General features: G+C 40.6%; 1 protein-coding gene across 1 annotated transcript in view; it reads left to right on the top strand.

The window, feature by feature from the left end:
- The window catches only part of KCNMB4 (potassium calcium-activated channel subfamily M regulatory beta subunit 4), a 62191-nt gene extending 55377 nt beyond the window's left edge, over positions 1–6814 (top strand). Inside the window, exon 3 of the mRNA XM_006732341.2 lies at positions 5769–6814. Coding sequence (XP_006732404.1) covers positions 5769–5937 — 169 coding nt within the window. The 3' untranslated portion in view covers positions 5938–6814. The remainder of the gene's footprint in view (positions 1–5768) is intronic.
- Positions 6815–20250: the final 13436 nt, after the last annotated feature.

Below are 20250 nucleotides of genomic sequence, written 5' to 3' on the forward strand. Positions count from 1 at the left end.
GCACCTGGAGGGTAGTAAGGACTTAATAAATGCTAACTATTTAATAATATACCTATAATATACTTTCAAGGCTTGACTCAGGGTAGGGCCAACCCTTAGGAAAGTATTTCTAAGGGTACTCGTAGCACTTTCTCTTGTTCTATGACTCTTGTACCCACCCCCTCTCAGGATTTAAAAGTGCTTTCCATTAGTGTTTCTACATATCCCAAAATAAATCCCTTGCTTACTTTTTTGAAGTCCTCAGATACAGAGTAATCACCCTCTTTTTTGTATATTGCCTACATCCTCATCACCATCCTGATTACACTACATCATATTCAGATCTCATCAGGCCATTTATCCAGTTTGCCAAATACTGAAAATAGTAATTTTTTTTAGAGAGTGGGGGCGGGGGAGGGGCAAAGGGAGAGGGAGAGAGAATCTTCAGCAGCCTTCATGCTCAGTGTGGAGCCCAACACAGGGCTTGATCTCATGTCCCTGAGATCAAGACCTGAGCTGAAATCAAGAGTCAGATGCTTAACCAACTGAGCCATCCAAGCATGCTGAAAATAGTGATTTTTTTTTTTTTTGAAGTTCCCCTTTAGTCCTACCATTATAGAATTATGGAAAAGTGAATTCTAAACACAGAGCTGCCTGATCAAATTGGAGGAAACTGAGGTAGGGGAGTGCTTTAAATTAAGACACTAAAGTCCCAATTTGAATGAACCAGACTTTGTGTCACAAGGATCAATTTAGAGATAATCTCAGTAAATCCTATTAACTGAACAATGAACTGAAGCATTCCTGTGCAGAGAAATCCTATAGGGGAGGAAAAACCTTCCTAGGCTGGGCTAATTCATGGGCTGGGGCTCTGTAAATTAGCCTGACAAGACAGATTAACAGGAGAAAAACAGAGACGTTTATTAGCAAGTGCATCTTGTGTCCATGTGGAAGCTCTCAGTGATGCGAAACTCAGAGAGGTGGTTAGAACTGAGCTTACAAAGCACCTTTAAGGAAAAGCAATACATTTCTAGAGAAATGACAAGACAAAGGAAAAGGACTTTGAGTTTCTAGGGCAGTAAATTGTAGGAAGGTAAACATATGGTGGGAAATAACTGAAGGTAAGGGCTAGTTAGGAAAGTTTGTTATATAGTTTATCTCATGCCATTTCTGGACTGATAAAGGTCCAGAATTGTCTCCAATGATTAACTTTTGTCCTTCCTGAAAGAGAGAGGAAGAGGGACACCTTAAAAAATTTATGTCCCACTTTCAGGCAAATAGGAGGGCAGAGAGCTTTTCTTCCTTTTTTAAAAAATTTATTTATTTGAGAGAGAGAGAGTGCCAGTGGGGGGAGGGGCAGAGAGAGGGTGACAAGCAGACTCCCGCTGAGCATGGAGCCCAATGCAGGGCTCTATTTTAGGACCCTGAGATCATGACCTGAGCCCAAAGCAAGAGTCAGCCGCTTAACTGACTGAGCCGCCCAGGCGCCCCAAAGAGCTTTCTTATATCTGCTTCTTCTCAGTTGCCTTCAGCTCAAAATAATCCTTATCCAAAGGGGCATATTCTGCTACCCTTCCTTCCCGTTGAAGGATACAGTGGGGCATCTTAGAACTGTATGAATTGGAAACGGACATTAATTATTTTGAAAGAAATGTGAACATTTTTATATAATATTTCTGCCTCAAAAAATGCTTTTGAAGCTATTGCAAATTCAACATAGCTATCTCAAGTGAATCATGTTTTGTCATTTGAAATATTAAAATAAAATTTTGCCTCAAGGGCTCTTAAAGCAGGTGGAATGCCAAGAAGTTTCTAAATAAAACAAATACCTGGGTCCAGCATTTTCAGTCCTTTTCACTTCTTCTTTCCTTTTTTAATTAAATGTTTCAGAGAATATGTGTACTGGTTCCAACCGCCCTCATCCATGGCTATTTTCCTGACTCAATTGTATGATACTGTGGTAAAGGATTCAATATCAACACTAGAGAAGGAACACAAAAGAGGATACTCACTGAAGCATTTTACTAGAAAATTAACTGCAAAACATTTATGGAAATTACATGCAAATTAATTAAAATAGTGTTAAAAATAGAAGTTGTCCCCCCCCCTTTTTTTTTTTTACCATTTTAACCATTTGTAAGTGTCCAGTTCTGTGGTATTAAGTACATTCACATTATTGTGCACCCTCACCCTTAAGAAAGAAGGGGAGAAGAGGGGAGGGTTGGAAGGAAGGGAGGGAGGAAGGCCATCCCAAGACAACTTTAAAAAAAAAAATCAGTAATACTACCGTTTTTTAAAATTTTTTATTTGAATATAGCTGACACACGCTGTTAAATTAGTTTCAGGTGTACAGCATAGTGATTCAACACTCTATACATGATGCTCTGCTCCCCACAAGTGTGGCTCCCGTCTGTCCCCAGAGCGCTATTACAATACCATTGACCATATTCCCTGTGCTGTGCCGTTCATTCCCGTGCCCTATTCATTCCCTAACTGGAAGCCTGTTCCTCCTACTCCCCTTTCCCCATTTTGCTCATCCTCCCCCACCCTTCCCCTCTGGCAAGCATCAGTTTGTTTTCTGTGTTTATAGGCCTGATTTTGCTTTTTGTTTACGCTTTTGTTTTGTTTTATAGATTCCACATGTAAGTGAAATCATATAGTATTTGTCTTTGTCTCACTTATCTCACTTAGCATAAAACCCATCCACGTTGTTGCAAGTGGTAAGATCTCATATTTTTTATGGCTGTATAATAGTATATATCTCTACCATATCTTCCTTATCCATTTGTCTATTGATGGACACTTAGGTTTCCTCCATATCTTGGCTATTATAAATAATGCTGCAGTAAACATAGAGGTGTATATATCTTTTTGAATTAGTGTTTTCTTTTTCATTGGGTAAATACACATATTGGATCATATGATATTTCTATTTTTAATTTTTTGAGTAACCTCCATACTATTTTCCGCAATGGCTGTACCAATTTACATTCCTACCAACAGTGAACAAGGGTTCCTTTTTCTCCACATCGTTGCCAATGCTTGTTATTCCTTGTCTTTGATTTTAGCTATTCTGACAGGCGTAAGGTGATATCTCACTGTGGTTTTGATTGCATTTCCCTGTTGATTAGTAACATTGAGCATCTGTTCATGTGTCTGTTGGCCATGTATATTTCTTTTTTAGAAAAATGTCTGTTTGGATCTTCTGCCCATTTTTAAAATAGGTTATTTATTTATTTATTTATTTATTTATTTATTTATTTAGGTGTTGAGTTGTATAAGTTCTTTATATGTTTTGGATATTAATCCCCTATTGGATATGCCATTTGAAAATATCTTCTCCCATTCAGTATTTTGCTTTTTTGATTTGTTGATGGCTTCCTTCACTTTACAAAAGCTTTTTATTTTGATGTAGTCAAAGCAATCTTGAGAAATCCAGAATAAAGCTGAAAGTGTCACAATTCCAGATTTCAAGATGTACTATACTACAAAGCTATACCAATCAAAACAGTATGGTACTGGCACAAAAATAGACACACAGGTCAATGGAAGAGAATAGAGAGCCCAGAAATAAGCCCATGATTATATGGTCAATTAATCTATGACAAAGGAGGCAAGAATATCCAATGAGAAAAAGTCTCTTCACTAAATGGTGCTGGGAAACCTGGACACTACATGCAAAAGAATGAAACTGGACCAGTTTCTTACACCATACACAAAAATAAACTCAAAATGGATTAAAGACCTAAATGTGAGATCTGAAACCAAGAAAGCTTTTACTTTCCTTTGCACACTTGGGTAGAGGCTGACGGTTGTGAGTTCTCCTAGCTGGAGAAAGAACTGTGGCAGTGCTGGAGGTTGGGATTTCAAAGACTGTAAAATATGACTTCAGCTGTATTGTGCCCTGACTATATTTGGACCTAGGCCTGTACTTTCTTTCTTTTTTTAATTTTATTTTATTATGTTATGTTAGTCACCATACATTACATCATTAGTTTTTGATGTAGTGTTCCATGATTCATTGTTTGCATGTAACACCCAGAGGCTCTACTTTCTTAAAATCAAGGCTTGAAGTTTCTTGAAATTTTGCGTGGATAACATGCTGCAATAGAGACCGTTTCCCATCGTCAAGAGCAAGTGGTTATTTAGCATCATCTATGTACAGAATAATAGGCAGTGACAAAGTCAAGGACCTTACAGGAGAAAATGATACCGCATTAATATATATCACGAATGATAGCACAAGTCTTGAAGACAATGTGTTGCTACAGGAATTCAGAAAAAAGATTAATTTCTGCAAGCTGGAATGCTTTTTGCTTAATTGTTGCAATAGCTCTGCATTCATTTTACAAATTTTAATTGAAATAATATGAAATAAAATATCAATAAAATATGTGCAAAATCTGAAATGATGCACACACAAAGGCAAGGATTTTGTCATTTCAAAGCTAATCTGCAAAACTGTTTTTGTTAGTTCGCTTGATGGCTGCATTATAGGTAGAAGAGAAATACCCAACGTTCTTTGTCAGTCTTCTGGAAGAATAAGTCTTGCATCATGACAGTGATGAATAGTGAGACCTGCTCGGGAATGCATTTCTTTGTTAAATGCACTGCCCTTGTATTCTAAAGCTTCTGATGTTCTCGAGGGCAATTGGACTAATTATTCTACATCATCTTCTTCCTTGCCTGGAGGAAGCACTGCCACTCTAGTATAATAGAACAAACCTTCCTGGGGATGAAATGGAAATATCTTGCAAAATGTAAACCTCTTGTATGAAGGCTGAATTCCCAGGCTCTCTCTCTAATGGCCCAAGATGAGAGATCATGGCTTGGGGAACGCATCTCATCTTCACTTCTTGAGAATGAGACCAGTGCTGGAATTGAAAATAGAGCTCTGCATTGATAAGATAGAAATATATTGCTAAGACTTTGCAAAATTTATCAAGAAAGTGGTCAGTGGTTTAAAATGAGGGCTAGGGCGCCTGGGTGGCTCAGTTGGTTAAGCGACTGCCTTCGGCTCAGGTCATGATCCTGGAGTCCCGGGATCGAGTCCCATATCGGGCTCCTTGCTCAGCAGGGGGTCTGCTTCTCCCTCTGACCCTCCCCCCTCTCATGTGCTTGCTCTCTCTCATTCTCTCTCTCTCAAATAAATAAATAAAATCTTTAAAATAAAAAAAAAAATAAATAAAATGAGGGCTAATCCTCCCCCCAGAAGCATAGAAAAAAATGCATTAAATCTAATCATTCATTTGTCTGTTCATTAATAAAAATTTTCACATAATGGAGCTGAATTGACCTGAAGGCTACACCATAGATCTTTTTGATTAAATTCAAACAGTGACTTAAATTGACTACTTTAGTGAATTAAGCTCATTTGGGTTCCACCTAAATACTAAGGTCTGGTTTGGGTTTGAGAATATCAGCCCACGAGTAACTGATTCATGCCACTTGACCAGCAGACATTAAAGAGTGAGTGAGAAAATGGAATATGTTCAACAACTTAGAATGGAGGAAAATAATAATGTAAAAGATTGCTACACTTTTGACATTTTGCAACATGTAAATTATCTTATAAATAACATGCGAATTTGCACCCATTGCTTGATTCATGACTTTTTGTCATGATTTGAACCTCAAAATACAGTATTTATAGCCAGAGCGAGGTCTTCACTTTCAGTGATGATTATCCCCTTTGGGCTAGAAAGCAAGTTGGGCTCCAGGTTGCAGTTATGCCATGCCAAGGCAGTTGACCCCTCTTTCTTTCTTTCCTGTTCTCCACTGTCTTGCAGACCAGACGATGTGCTCCTGCATCGCACGCATGATGAGATTGTCCTCCTGCATTGCTTCCTCTGGCCCCTGGTGACATTTGTGGTGGGCGTTCTCATTGTGGTCCTGACCATCTGTGCCAAGAGCCTGGCAGTCAAAGCAGAAGCCATGAAGAAGCGCAAGTTCTCTTAAAGGGGAGAAGGCTCGTGGAAAGCAAAGCACAGAAGCTGCACCCAACGGCACACATCTCCCTGCAGAGCCCATGTCCTGGCACAGGAGATGGAAGGGGCTATGCGAGGTCTCCGAGAGGCTCCTGCCTCAATGGCAGCAGAAACAGGCACAACTGGAAGACTCGGAACCTCACAGATTGTATGCCATGTGTCGTAGCGATGGCTAAAGGGTCAAGCTCTTAACCTTATCGAGTAACCATTTCAGAAAACCCTATAAGAAGTCAATTTTCTTTGGAAAGTAACAGTATATAATTGTACAGTGTAGTATACAAACCATTATGATTTATGCTACTTAAAAATATTAAAATAGAGTGGTCCGTGTTTTTTTTTTCTATTTCCTTTTTTATGCTTAGAACACCAGGGTTTTAAAAAAGGGTCTCGTGGGTTTCATTTGATTCTGCTAGATTAAACTTGTACTTAGAGATAAGGACCCCTGCACAAGTCTTGACCTCACAATATGATCCCCACTTTCCATCGTTAAAGACTACCTTTTGACTTCTGCTTGAAAAATGAAAAGTACACTGTTAACTCAGTCTTCAGTCATTGCTGTGACTCTTCATCAAGGGATCTCAAAGATTGGAAAAACGTATCCTCCAACACTTGCCTTTGCCTCTCTATTAGTCACCAGATTATTTCTTAAGAGAGGGAAGTGATTCTGAACCAGATCTGTCCTAGCTCTGAGAGCTTTGTGCTCCTTTATTCCCGTGTCCATGTTATGTTATGTTTGACGGGTTTTTCTCTGCGCAGTAGAATGTACATGATGTGAAGGACACTTTCCAGCTGCTGTTTTTGTTCCTTTCTTCTTTTAGGCCAGAAAAAAATGTTCAAAATCAGTTCAAGTATTTTGTTTTTATTTTCTTTGTTCTTGCCTTGATGTTGTCAGTGTTAAAACAAGAATGTTGCTGCAGTAGGTCAGTTCGCTTGGACAGACCTGGAGATACCCCCCAGCGCACATCACTGCCGCCGCTGAGCTTCCTGTGCCTTTCTCAGAAGTTTATGGAGGAGACCGTACTGCTGTGCATCTGTTCATAAACTCAAATTCCAAATATCAGTCACAGGTCTCCATGAATATCACACTTACCCAGGTCTTTACCAGGTAGAATCAAACCTCTGTTTAGATGAGATGTACGTTTTTAGTGAAGGAACGACTGACAATCTGATTTCTTTTTGCTTTCTTTCTCTTAGTCTTCAAACATGCTTCTATTTGAATAAAGGCAACTCAAGGACAGTACTTACTCAGAGTTCTAAGAAAGAGACATAAGCGGGATGATAATCTCCCAACTTTTAGTTCACATCCTGCTGTTTTCTTAATTTTAGAATACGAGTCACTGAGAGAGCCCTAGTCTCCTATGGAAGGGTGTTGGATGAGTATGATCCTTTTTTTCCAATTCAGTATTAACAAGTTTCACTATGAAAAAGGCCTTGAGCACGCTGTCCATGACATCCTTTCAGGCAGCTTGGGTGCTTTGACTTCAATGCGGGCTTTCTCTTGCAGCGTCCCTGTTGTCTTAGCAACACCGTAAGCCATTCGGAAGCACAGTTGCTCAAAAATGGGAACCTGAGAATATCATCATCTTTGCACCACGTACTGGGAGAGGAAGTCGACTCTAGCCATTGTATCTTAAATCCAATAAGCTCTGATTCATTAATTACAGAAAGTAGATAAAAATAGTGCAAGGATATATGTGATGTGTTGGAAAAAAGGGAAATTGATGTATATTGATCTGAGTTTTCCTGTATCAGTTTGACACTCATAGGTTTATGTTAATGAAGGCCTCTCTTTAGACTCAAGGAGTATACATGACTATATTCTGTAGGTTGATTTTTGGAAAAGAGGAGAAACACGCTGAATTCATGAGGTCACCTGTAGCTTGCTTGCTTGCTTATAGCTAGTTAAATTTGAGGCTCTTTATACTTGTCGTTAAAGCTAAAATCCAGAGGAGCAAGGAAAGGCCATTTTTAAGATCATAAAAAGGTAAAGAAGCTTAACTTCTTAATACTTTAATTCACTTTTTTGTATAAATGAGGAAATGGTCGAAGCTGCTATCACAGAGACCCCAAACTATGATGGCTCGTCGAAGAAGTTCTTTCTTCCTCACTTAGCAGTCCGGAGATAGCAGAGAAGTCCAGGGCAGGTCAGGCAGCTCTGTTTCAGATGGTAACGGAGGGCCCCAGGATTCATCTATCTTGCTATTCTTTTATTATCAAGGCTGGTGTTCATTCCATGGTCAAAACTGGCTCAAAGAATCACACCCACTTTGCAGCCTGGAAAAGAGAGAAAGTTGGGAACAAGCTGTTTCTTTTTTAAGGAAATTTCACCCATCACTTTTGCTCACAGTTATTCGTGAGTACTTACTACATGGCTATACCTAGCTTCAAGGAAGGCGTGGACATTGTTCTCTTGAGCTAGATGGACATATGTTCCACTAAAACTCCAGGGGAAGAGTTCTATTTCTAAAAGGAAAGGGGAAGAAAGACTACTAAAGATTTTATTTATTTATTTATTTGTTTATTTATTTGAGAGAGAGAGCGCCTACAACCAAGGGGAGGGGCAGAAGGAGAAGGAGACTCCCGCATGAGCAGGGAGCCCGACGCGGGGCTTGATCCCAGGACCTTGGGATCATGACCTGAGCCGAAGCAGACGCTTAAATGACTGACCCACCCAGGCGCCCAAGACTACTAAAGGATAGGAATGATGGTTAGCTGCCAATGCCCCATGCCATGATAAAAATCTGAGCAGGGCTTACAAAGATCCTTTGCCCCAGCAGGAAATAAGGTCCTTGGTTAAACCTTGAATCTGCTATCTTGGAGAAACTTGTCCATTGTCCTCTGTGGTCTCTGGTTCAACCTCTAGGAAATTCTTGCTTGTCAAACTCATAACCACATCTGAAACTTTTGGGGTTTATCACAGCTTTTTCAGGCTCCTGCCTGCTGGTGCATACTTGTAGACCTAGATTTTCTTAGGGATTGAATAAACGTAGGCTTTAATAGACCAGGATTATAATTTACTTGGCTGTGATAAAGAGGTTGACTCCATTTTTTATGTTTGCTGACAGCTTTCATGCTTCCCTATGCCCCCTTCCCCCTATGTTCTACATCTGGGCAAGCTGATTAGAAAGGCTGGAGGCCTCCTTCTTTGGCCCAGTGAGAAGTTCAGACCACACAAGCCTGGCCTGAAAGCAGGAACCCTTTCTCTAGCCTCACACCCTAAGAACAATAAAAGCCAACCAGTCAATTCATTTTTGGACCTGCATGGGGACTGCCCTGCTCTCCCCAGAAAGATATGAATAATAAACCTTTTCATACCCTCTTGATGTGTGTGTGGTTATTAGTCTTGACATCCGAACCAAATTTGGGCTTAGGGGGTCCATCTGAGGGGTGCCCACAACATAAGTGATAAAATTTCATCAGAAATATGGTAGGTTTCTATTCTATTTGCTTCCAGTTGGTTCATGTGAAAGTAACCACAGCTCAAAGTCTACTCTTTTTTTTTTTTTTAAAGATTTTATTTATTTATTTGACAGAGAGAGACAGCGAGAGAGGGAACACAAGCAGGGGGAGTGGGAGAGGGAGAAGCAGGCTTCCCGCCGAGCAGGGAGCCCGATGCGGGGCTCAATCCCAGGGCCCCGGGACCATGACCCGAGCCGAAGGCAGACGCTTAACGACTGAGCCCCCTGGGCGCCCCCAAAGTCACTCTTGTTATAGTTCTTAAGCCAACAGCATCTTACTTAGTCTCTGGTTGTACCTCCAATCCTCAATTTAATGGCAGGCGCCTTGAAGCCTTCTGGAATGAGTTTAGGTGGGAATGCAGCGCCCCTTATCTGATCTTTTCTGTTGAACTACTCCCATCGCCTGGCCAACATTACTCAATGGAGACTCTTGAGAAAGGTTCTGCATGATAATTTCCTGCTGCTTGGGGTACAGAAGCAGTGGGCTGCAGGATGTAGGCACAACTCCTATAACAAAACTGTGTTACCCTCCTCATAAACTAGTTCTTCTTGTCTCACTCCACTATTTTCCATGGTACTTTACTAAACAAAAACAAAAACAAAAAAAACCAGCAAGAAGCTGCCAATGCCCCTCATCACTGCTTTTTCCTAATCGTTCTCCCCATTGCTATGGGTCTGCCTTCTGAGTTGCGAGTGACCGTTTTGCCTCATGTTTGGTCAGAGCATAACAAAGGTCTCTAGTTTTCCATCCTGCAGTCTCTGTTTTCTCGCTACCAACTGTCTGGCCACAATGCCAATTTTTGTTATGATGGGGAGATACTTACATTGGCTTTCGATTTTTGTTATGATGGGGAGATAATTTACATTGCCTTTCTCTAAATGGTCTCATCTGGTGATTCCCACATCTATTACCACCTGCCCTTACCTGTTCCACACTCTGAATATACGTTGCAAGAGCTCTGATGCCTTCTCAGGTCTTTGTCTCAAGCTCAGTGATGGGCAGACAGTGCAATGGCAGAAGAAGGAATGGGACAAAATATTATCAGATAACACGGATAGGGAATCATTTACCGGCTCACATAATTGATCCTTTTGAAAAATTAACTGAAATATATCAAACCATATAAAACCCTCTTCCTAATAGCTCAACATTCACATCCCATGCCCTACAGTCCAGATGCACTGTATGTACTCTTCTCAGGGTCCGTATGTATGCAGTCCTGTGCCGTGGCTTGGACTTCTCTTCTCACCCTATTTGCATATCTGTTTCTTCTTATCCATTAGTGCTGAGCTTAAATACTGACTCTTCCTAGAAGCCTTCCCTAGCCATCCTATGTAAGTAGGTTTCTCTTGTCATCTTCTTCCTCTTTATCCTGCTTTCTTCCTTTGTAGTACTTATTGCTGCTTATACTTGTATTTGTATTTGCTTCTTGTCTATTATCTCTGCCATTAGATGATAAGCTCCATGAAGGTAGAATGATGGTGGGATTTTTTTTCATCCCTGTCACGGTGCCCGACACAATAAGGTGCTAAATAAATATTTATTGGATGGATAATGGATAATAGATAATGGATAAAGGAATGAATGAATGTTCCCATGTTGTTTCTTATATCCTTTCCTGTCTTGGGAGATTCTACCTTACCTTCAAGGCCCAACCTCCTCCATGCATCCTTACCAGCAAAATTAATCACTTCCCCCTCTGTGATCCCAGTTTGTACATAACTATTATTCCAAGAATTCAGCATGTATTGTAAGATTTTATCATGTATTGTATGGCTATTACTCGCTGGTTCTTCCTTACCTCCCCACTTTTTGAGATGAGAAACATAGCTTATTGATTTTTCTTTGTCCATAATGACAATAATCACCTCCAATTAACACTTATTAACTGCAAACATTTATTCTCTTATACTATTTTGAGAGTCAGGAATCAGGAAGTGGCTTTGCTGTAATTCTAAATTATTCTTGGTGAAGTATTGCCAGTTAGAAAGTGCATGGGTTAGAGCGTTACATGGAATAAACATAAGAAGCAGGAGTCCAACAGAATTACGGTAGGAAACTTTTGATAAGAACCCAATGATTCATTTGATAGGCACTTCAAAATAAAAAGTCAGCAAAGTCCAATTTCTGCATTTTTTGGCTGACATGAAGAGGCTTCCAAAGGAAGTCACTGGACACTTCAGGAATAGACTTGCCGGTAGCTGGAGGTAGCTTTCAAGAGTAGACAGTGAGGCGTAGGTGACTCTTGTTCTTTTCTCACTTTCTGTGAATCCCCTTAAGGCAGAAATAGGGGTGTTAACATACAAACAAAGACCAAAATTGGGAGTAGTCTCATTACCAGATCTTTAATACCCCAGGGAAATTTTTGATAAAGCCTTAGAGACCTAAGAATGAGAATAAACTAATGTCCTTAGTAGATAAAACTACTAAAAGCATCACGGGAGAGAAATTCTGGAAAAAGATGCCTGTAGATGTTGTTAGCAGAAAAGGTATTGGAAAACAGTTGCGCTAGTGAAAAAGCAGACGGAAAAAAATACAGTGAATGAACAACAAAGGTGCTCGGAGGTTGAGCCATGTAGTCAGCTGTTTACTCTTGAATTCACAGGTTGAAATTTCTTTAAATGTTAAACAAGAGCTTTGCAAATTTTTTTTGGTAGTGGATACTTCAGTACCAACCTTAAGCCCTGGTGTTATTATATCACCTCTCCCTCAGGGTCAACAAACTTCTCCAGAGGTGGGAGCTCGAATAATCCTGGGCAGTCTCTTTGTCCCAGCCCATAACTTTTATCCTTAGACTTTAACTGAGGACCATTCCTTTATCTTTGTATCACTAACCTGCTAATTTAATTGGAAAAATCTATTATGCAAAAAGATCTGCAGGATTAAGTGTTCCTCTGAAGATCTCTTCCTTGAGATTCCCAAGCACTTCTCTATTCAGACTCAAGTGAAAGCTAATTTGGAAACTAACTTACTGGTATTCCTGTGTCTAAATCAAACCCAAATGGAAGGTCTTCATGAAGTTCCAGACTCCTATGGACTAAAAATTATACATAAACTGGTAGAATTTCCTTGTCAAGAAACTCAGTGGGTGAAGAAGATTAGATTTGCTCAGGACTTCAGGGTCATAAATAAAATAGCCATTCCTTACTTCCCTGTGACAGTAACCCAAATACTATTTTATTGGGGGGTTACATGTTCTAGACTCCTACATCTGTGCTATGCTTTCTTTAGTAGTTCCTTATGTTAGATTGAGATACTTAAACCTGCTTGAGCTTTCCTGGGAGTCAACAGTATGCCTTACCATTTATGCTTCAAGTAATTTAATGAGGTGCCCTCCTATTTTTTCTTTCTTTCTTTCTTTCTTTCTTTCTTTCTTTCTTTCTTTCTTTCTTTCTTTCTTTCTTTCTTTCTTTCTCTTTCTATCTTTCTTTCAAGATTTTATTTTTAAGTACTCTCTACACCCAATGCGGGGCTCGAACTTACATCCCTGAGATCAAGAGTCACATGCTCCACCAACAGAGCCAGCCAGGCGCCCCCCTGTTACTGACTAGGACATTGCGGGCCTTAAGTTTCCCTACAATTCTTGTCTTATCTTCTTAACAGTTTTAATTCGGAAAAGACTTTATGTTAGAAGGAATGTTATAATTTTGTCAAAACAAATTATATCACCTAGGACAAGATTAATCCTAAGGGGGTCAATCTCTCACTTTGGACAGGCCAAAAGTCATTCCAAACTTTCCTGGGCCAGTCATTCAGACTTCATTCAAGTCAGACTGCTTGGGTCTTATAACTATTGCACACAGTTAGTTTCTAACTGTTTTAAAATTACCATGCCTCTTTGTTGATTTAACCAAGCTATCTAGTAATCAAAATGTTTCCTTGGGAACTTAAACTTGAACTGACATTTTGTAATTTCAATGTCTTCTTACCCTGGGTCAACTTAAGTATCTTAAACCTTTCTATGTATTCATAAATAAACCATCTGGACAAGCCTTTGTTGTTTTGACTCAATTGCATGGTACTGTAACTGGGGCCCAAGGGTGCAGGAGAACCTGGCCCTGGGGGTCCCAAAGAGACCAGCTTCTGCGCCTTGCTGCTGACAAAATCCAGAGGCAGAGAGACAAGCGGTGGTGACATAAGAAAGAGTTTATTTCAGTGAGACCAGCCCCAGGAAGACAGCGGACTAGCCTCCCGAAGCCTGTCTCCAGGGCACTGAAAATACTTCCAGGTTATATAAGGAAAGTGTGGGGTAGAGGTCGGTGGGCAGGAAAGGGCAGGTCGATCATTGTCTTGGAGTCTATCACGCAGGGTCTGGCTGGCGCTAGGGCAGTCCCTACTGCTTGAAGGGGTAGTTTCAGTTCCCTTCATGGGATGTTTTGCCCGTCCCGTCTTTTGCCTGAGTTAAGAGATAATCTGGAAAGCACTTAGTCAATTAGAAAGTACAGACTGAGGTCAAAATGGAAGGAGTTGGAGTCCTCTTTCAGTATTTATAAGAGAAAAGCTCGCTACAGCCTTTCTCTTCACCCAGTGGCAAAAGCCCACCTTCCTAGTCTCAGGGTAATAGTACCTGCAGCTAAATTAGTGAAGACTACTGCTAACTAGGGTCTTCTTCAGACTTGTGGACTCTCATGATGTACAATTTGTAGAGGCTGCTTTTAGGCACACAGGCTTGAGCAGTGGAATGTAGAAAGGGCCCACAGCAGCCCCCTGGCTGAGTACAGACAGGCCCCTCAGTTGACCCACCTCAAAATATCCAGAGGCCCTCACTGACCAATGGGCTATTTACAACCTTGCACAGTTATCAAAAAAGGGAGAATTCCATATGTTGCCATATCTCCTCACCTTCTCCCCTTTAAAAAGGTCCCCACCCACTGCCTTGTGGCAGATAGTCTCTCCTCTGCTGTCCTGCCCGCAGTGTATTCGATACACTTCTATCTCCTCTCTTCTGCTTCCGGTGGATCCTTTCACCTCCCCTGCCACCAGCTTCCACCCGATCATTGCCCCACATTTGGGGGCATCGTCTGATTGGGAGAGACACCACATTTAGACACCACACAATCTTTGTTGCTTTCTAAAAAGACACGGTATTTCTTAGTGGGTAGCCTTACTTCATGAAAGTCTCTTACTTTCTCCTTCACACATTTCCTTCCCTGGTAATAATACTTTAAGTCCTGCTACTTTCCTTTTTTTCTTTTCTTTTTTTTTTCCCAAAGGGTAACTCATGACTGCCTAACCTCTGTCCAGGAATAGTCTATGCCCTGAACAAATATATTAGAAACTCCTCTAGAAAATCTAGAGTTAACCTTGTTTGTTAACAGGTCATACAAAGATAAAAACAAGGAATTAACAGGCTGGATATGTCAAAAACAAAAAAACCCAAAACTCAATTTGTCACCATCCTGACCCCAAGACCTAACCTTTACTGCCTACCTGCTTGTACTCACTGGCCTTTGTCCCACATTTTTCCTTAAGCTCTTCTTTCCAGTTTATCTCTTAACTCTGACAAAAGACCCAATGGGCATAATGTTCTGTGATGGAAACATAAACTACCCTTCAAGCAATAACTCCAGCCGCCCAGACCACCCAGACTAATTTGAACTCAACACTTGACTCACACCTGCACAGATGGACCATGGAGTGACAAAGTAAGCTTTACCTCATTAGAATACTAAAATCTCTGCCAAGGAGGAACACAAGCCTCATTTACATAGCATACAATGTATGTACAGACATGTTTCCTTAAGGCGGATGTGTGACCTTATGCCTGGCTTTCCATACAGTGACAGGCTTCCCTATCTAAATATTCATCCTAACTCAGGATAAAAGGAACCTATTCACTCTTGCTTGGGGAGTCACAGCTTTGGAAGGTATTCCTGGTGATCTCCTTCTTTGCTACAAATCAAGTTTACTTGTGTGACAACTCCACCTGATGTGGTTTGTATCTGTGACTCACCAAGGAGCGAACTCACCTTAGCTCGGTTACAAATTCACTCCTAGAATAATGACCCTTTACTGGAGCCAAAGTAAGAGCTAGAAGGCAGTATGCATTGTATTCACCAGGACTTGTCAACTAACTAGATATAAGGGGGTTAATACCCATGGCAAGATGTGGGGAATGTTTTGGAAGTAACTGAAGATCTAGATCTCTGCATGAAAAAAAGCAAAGGAAAATGGTCTAATGATTAAGAAACTCTTCAAGAATCTGTTTCCACAATGCCCTAGACGGCCAAATCTGTGGAGTTCAGAGAATCTATTATAAAATATGAGGGATTCCCTCCAAAATCAGAAAAAAAAGCTCACTTATTAAGGACAATAACCAAGACTTATCTCATGACGCTCACCTCATTGCCTCACAAATCTTCAACTATTACCTTAGGGACTTGCCTCAGCCCCAGTAAGTTCTGTGCCTTAAAATAACTGCCTTAAACCACTTGGGTTCACACTGCAAAATCCTATAAATACTCTTTCCTTACTTTCTCTTTTGGAGTAACTCCCAAGGCTTTGTCAAGTTCGTCTCCCTTGCTGGTGTAAGTTTAATAAACTCAACTTTGTTTGCTCAACAGCTTTTTTTCTGGGATCTCCACAAAATTCACCTTACCGGAGCCATGAAGCAGTATGTGGTTTCCTTAAAGCTTATTTGCCATTATTAACCAGAGTGTTTAAATCTCTTTCCTATAAGTGTGTAAAGACACTCTGAGGAGTATTTACTCTTCCCGGCCATTTCCATGTATGGAAAGATAATATATGCAAAATGCTCAATCCCTAATAGAGTTCCCGGCATAAAATGGGTGTTCAGTTGATGTTAGCTACATTATAATCCCCTAATTCCCTAGTCCTTCCTTACTTGGCCCCCCGAGCAGACTGCAAACTCCAGGTTAATTGTCTCTGAATTCAGAGTTCCAATTCACGGGTCCTCAGAGGTTTCTCATCTTGCTTGATTGGCAGGGACCGCATGCTTCTCCTCCTTCCTTCCAACATTTTGTCTCTGTTGCACTTCCGTGCCAGCAGCAAGGTGAGAGAGGAATTCAGTTTTTTACGTTTGCCCTTCTTACCCCTTAAGGTGACTCTTTTTTGGGGATGACTGAGTGGAGGGCCTCTGTTCAATGACATCTGATTTTAACAATGAAAGGTGAAAAATACTTTGCCCCTGATAATTGAGCCCATTTCCTTCTCTGCCATATTCCCCAAATAAATGGAGAAATCCAACAACTTCTCAAAAGCATGTTAGATGGGTTTGTGATTAAAGAAGGGAATCTTGATTAAGTTGTAAGGTTAATGCAATTAGGAATCTAGAGCAAACCTTGGAATACCTTTAATGACAGAGCTTCAGGACCATGAACATAAAAGTTCACTTAGGAAGGGGGTTGCCCAGGGACATTGCCCATAATGTCCCGTACATCAGAGACCAAAAGACACCCAAAACACTGCAGTATCTGCGTTAGTTCTTAAAATTCTTCTTTCTGAGACAGCATATCCTAAATGCCAGCTCTGTGTTATTCTAAAATTCAAATCTACTCTGAAATTTAAAGAAGAGACAGATGAAGTATAAATGTGTGAATAAAATCTTCCAAGCCAGGAAAAAAAATGTTTAAAAGAAAAAAAAAAACCCTACAGAGATGTTTATAATTTTTGGATGAAATGATGAGGCTGATGACTTAAGTCCTGGACGCGGGGAACAGGGTGGAGTGTTTGTGTGTTTTGGGGATGCGAGGTAGGAAGGAAAGTTTCCTAATGGGAAGTGGTGCGCTGGTAAATGTTTGACACCCAGCCAGGGGTGAGAAGGATGCTCTCATTCATAGCATTTGTCGATTCCTGTGGTATAATTCTACCCACTTGGCTCATGGCAAGTTATCAAAGAGACATAGCTGAACTCGGCGTGGGGAAGAAATGCGCAGTAGCGCATCATTCCACTCATACAGATGGAGTAGACAAAGATAACCTCAAGAGCAGAGATAATAGTCCAAAGTGGTGAAATAATTAGGAAGTGATGAGTTTTGAGTATTTAATACCTTTTTAAAAATAGCAACAGTGAAGTTGTAAGTTTATATAATTTACTTTATAATAATGGCTATGTTTTAACAACTGGTTGGGAAAAGTTAACATTTGGCTTTCTTGAGCCAATACCAAAACACTGGGAGAGCCGAGTGTATTCTTCTATCTCTGCTTCCCTAATTATGATGTATTTGCAGTTCTTACAGGTCATGTGGCTATTTCATACTTGAAGATATAATCTCCCAGCCACGATTTCTTATGAAGACCTTGTCTCCCATACAAAGCATGTGGTCTCATTTAATCTATTTCAGGCCACAGTTGATCTCTCCAGGTGGGACAAGGATGGCCAGGTCTCTCACACTGCACACTTTTCCAGAGGGGCATGATTCCCTCCAGGCTCTGAGAGCTGGTGTAGGAAGGCAAAAAGGAAGCCTGAGCTCTTATTGCTATAGCCAAGTGTAGGGACTTTATGGAGATGATCTGTGCAGGGACAGAGCAATGGCACTTTTCTTAGACTACTGTGGACCCAGCTGCTCAAAAAAATTAAAGTTCCAATTCAAATGACTCATTTTGTAGGAACATTAAGTTCACAGCCAATTTGTCAATATAAGAAAACTATCACTTCATTTTTTTAAAAACTCAAAAAGTATTGCTTAAATTTTATGCGTTATAAATCCCATTTTGGCAAAGGTGGATTGAAACACACAAAGGTGGTGTTGGAGCATTACTAGTAGTGTGTTCAACTTGGCTGCCATATTTTCCAGGGTGGTTAGGGGACTTGAAATTGTCATCTGAAGATTGGCTAATGAAACTAGGCTTTTTCTAGGGAAAACTAAAGGAGGATATGGTATCTACTTACAAATATGTGAAAAGCTGTCTACAGGGACTAGAACTTGTTTTAGAAATTATCATGATAGAGAAGCCTGGGTGGCTCAGTCTGTTAAGTGTCTGCCTTCGGCTCAGGTCATGAATCCAGGGTCCTGGGATCAAACCCTTCATCGGGGTCCCTGCTCAGCTGGGAGCCTGCTTCTTCCTCTCCCTTCTGCCTACCGCTCCTCTTGCTTGTGCTCTCTCCCTCTCTCTGTCAAATAAATAAATAAAATCTTAAAAAAAATTATCATGGTAAGTAGAAATAGAGGCTCTGTATTATAGAGGCCTGAGTTCCAATTTTGGCTTCATCATGTACTTGTATGGCCTTGGACACATTATATAGACTCTATAGACCATGGATCCCTTATTTGTGGAATGGGGGTATATTCATTGTTCTTGTAACAAACTATTGTGAATATACTGGTTTAAACCAATCTAAATTTATTGTCTTACTGTCGGAGGTCAGAATCTAAAAGTCTCACTGGGTTAAAATCAAGATATCAACAAGGCGGCTTGCTTTCTGGAGGCTTGAGGAAAGAATCCATTTCCTCTTTTTCTACACTCTACCGGCCACCTGCATTCCAGGTTCTGGCCCTTTTCTTCCATTTTCAAAAGCAGAATTTCTGGGCCAAGTCCTTCTCACATTGCTATCTCTCTGGTTTTCTTTTCTCTTCCCTATTCAATTTATAAGAACTCTTATGATCACATTGGGCCCACTCAAAGAATCCAAGATAATTTCTCCATCGCAGAGTCAGCTGACTAGTAGCCTTAATTCCATCTGCAAACTTGATTCCCCTTTGCCATGCAATCTGTCATATTTATATTCACAGGCTCCAGGGGTGAGGATGTGGACATCTTTCAGGACCCATTGTTCTGTCTACCATATGAGGATTAAAAAAAGTACCTGCCTCATAGCATTGCACTGAGGAAGAGTTCTTGGACAGAGTAAGGACATAATAAATATTAGCATCTATCATCATTATTATTATCTTCAATAACAATCTACACTTGATCTTAGCCAAAAGGCAGAGAAGCGGTATCTTCAATAACAATCTATATTAGTTTGCTAGGCTGCCATAACAAAGTACCACAGACTGGGTGGCTTACACAACACAGTTTATTGTTGTATAGTCTTGGAGGCTAGAAGTCTGAGATCAAGGTATTGGCAGGGTTGGCTCCTTTTAAGGGCTGCGAGGAAGAATCTATTCCTGCCTCTCTCCTAGCTTTTGGTGGTTTGCTAGCAATCTTTGAGGTTCCTTGGCTTGCAGAGGCATCACCCTGATCTCTGCCTTTATGTTCATATGACATTCTCCCCAGGAGTGCTCTGTCCAAAATACCCATTTTTATAAGGACAGTTGTCATATTGGATTAGGGGCCATGGTACTCCATGGTACTCCAGTATGACCTCATCTTAACTAATTACATCTGCAACAACCCAGTTCCCAAATAAGATCACATTCTGAGGTGCTGGTGGCTAGGATTTCAACATATGAATTTTTTGGGGGGTGCACACAATTCAACACGTAACACAAACCAAAGAATGGGGGGTATTATGAATGAATTAATGGATGAAAGGTGTAGGCAGAGCATATTTACCTCAGGAAAAGGAAGTGCTTTCTATCAGAAATGCCTGAATATGGAATGGGGTGCTGAGTTTCCCAATATTTGTCAACCACTTAGTGAGAACAAGGATGTTGTAGGGCAGATTTGAGCATCCCAAAGCTGCTAAGAAAACATAAGCTTGAAAATGCCCTCTCATTATTGCAGATGCTATGATAATCTATGTGGAAAACCCAAAAGACACCACCCCAAAACTGCTAGAACTCATACAGGAATTCAGTCAAGTGGCAGGATATAAAATCAATGCACAGAAATCAGTGGCATTCCTATACACCACCACCAACACAGAAGAAAGATAAATTAAGGAGTCGATCCCATTTACAACTGCACCCAAAACCATAAG

The sequence above is a fragment of the Leptonychotes weddellii genome, chromosome 5, assembly GCF_054177405.1.
Source record: "Leptonychotes weddellii isolate Sample4059 chromosome 5, ASM5417740v2, whole genome shotgun sequence".
NCBI classification, from domain to species: Eukaryota; Metazoa; Chordata; class Mammalia; order Carnivora; family Phocidae; genus Leptonychotes; species Leptonychotes weddellii.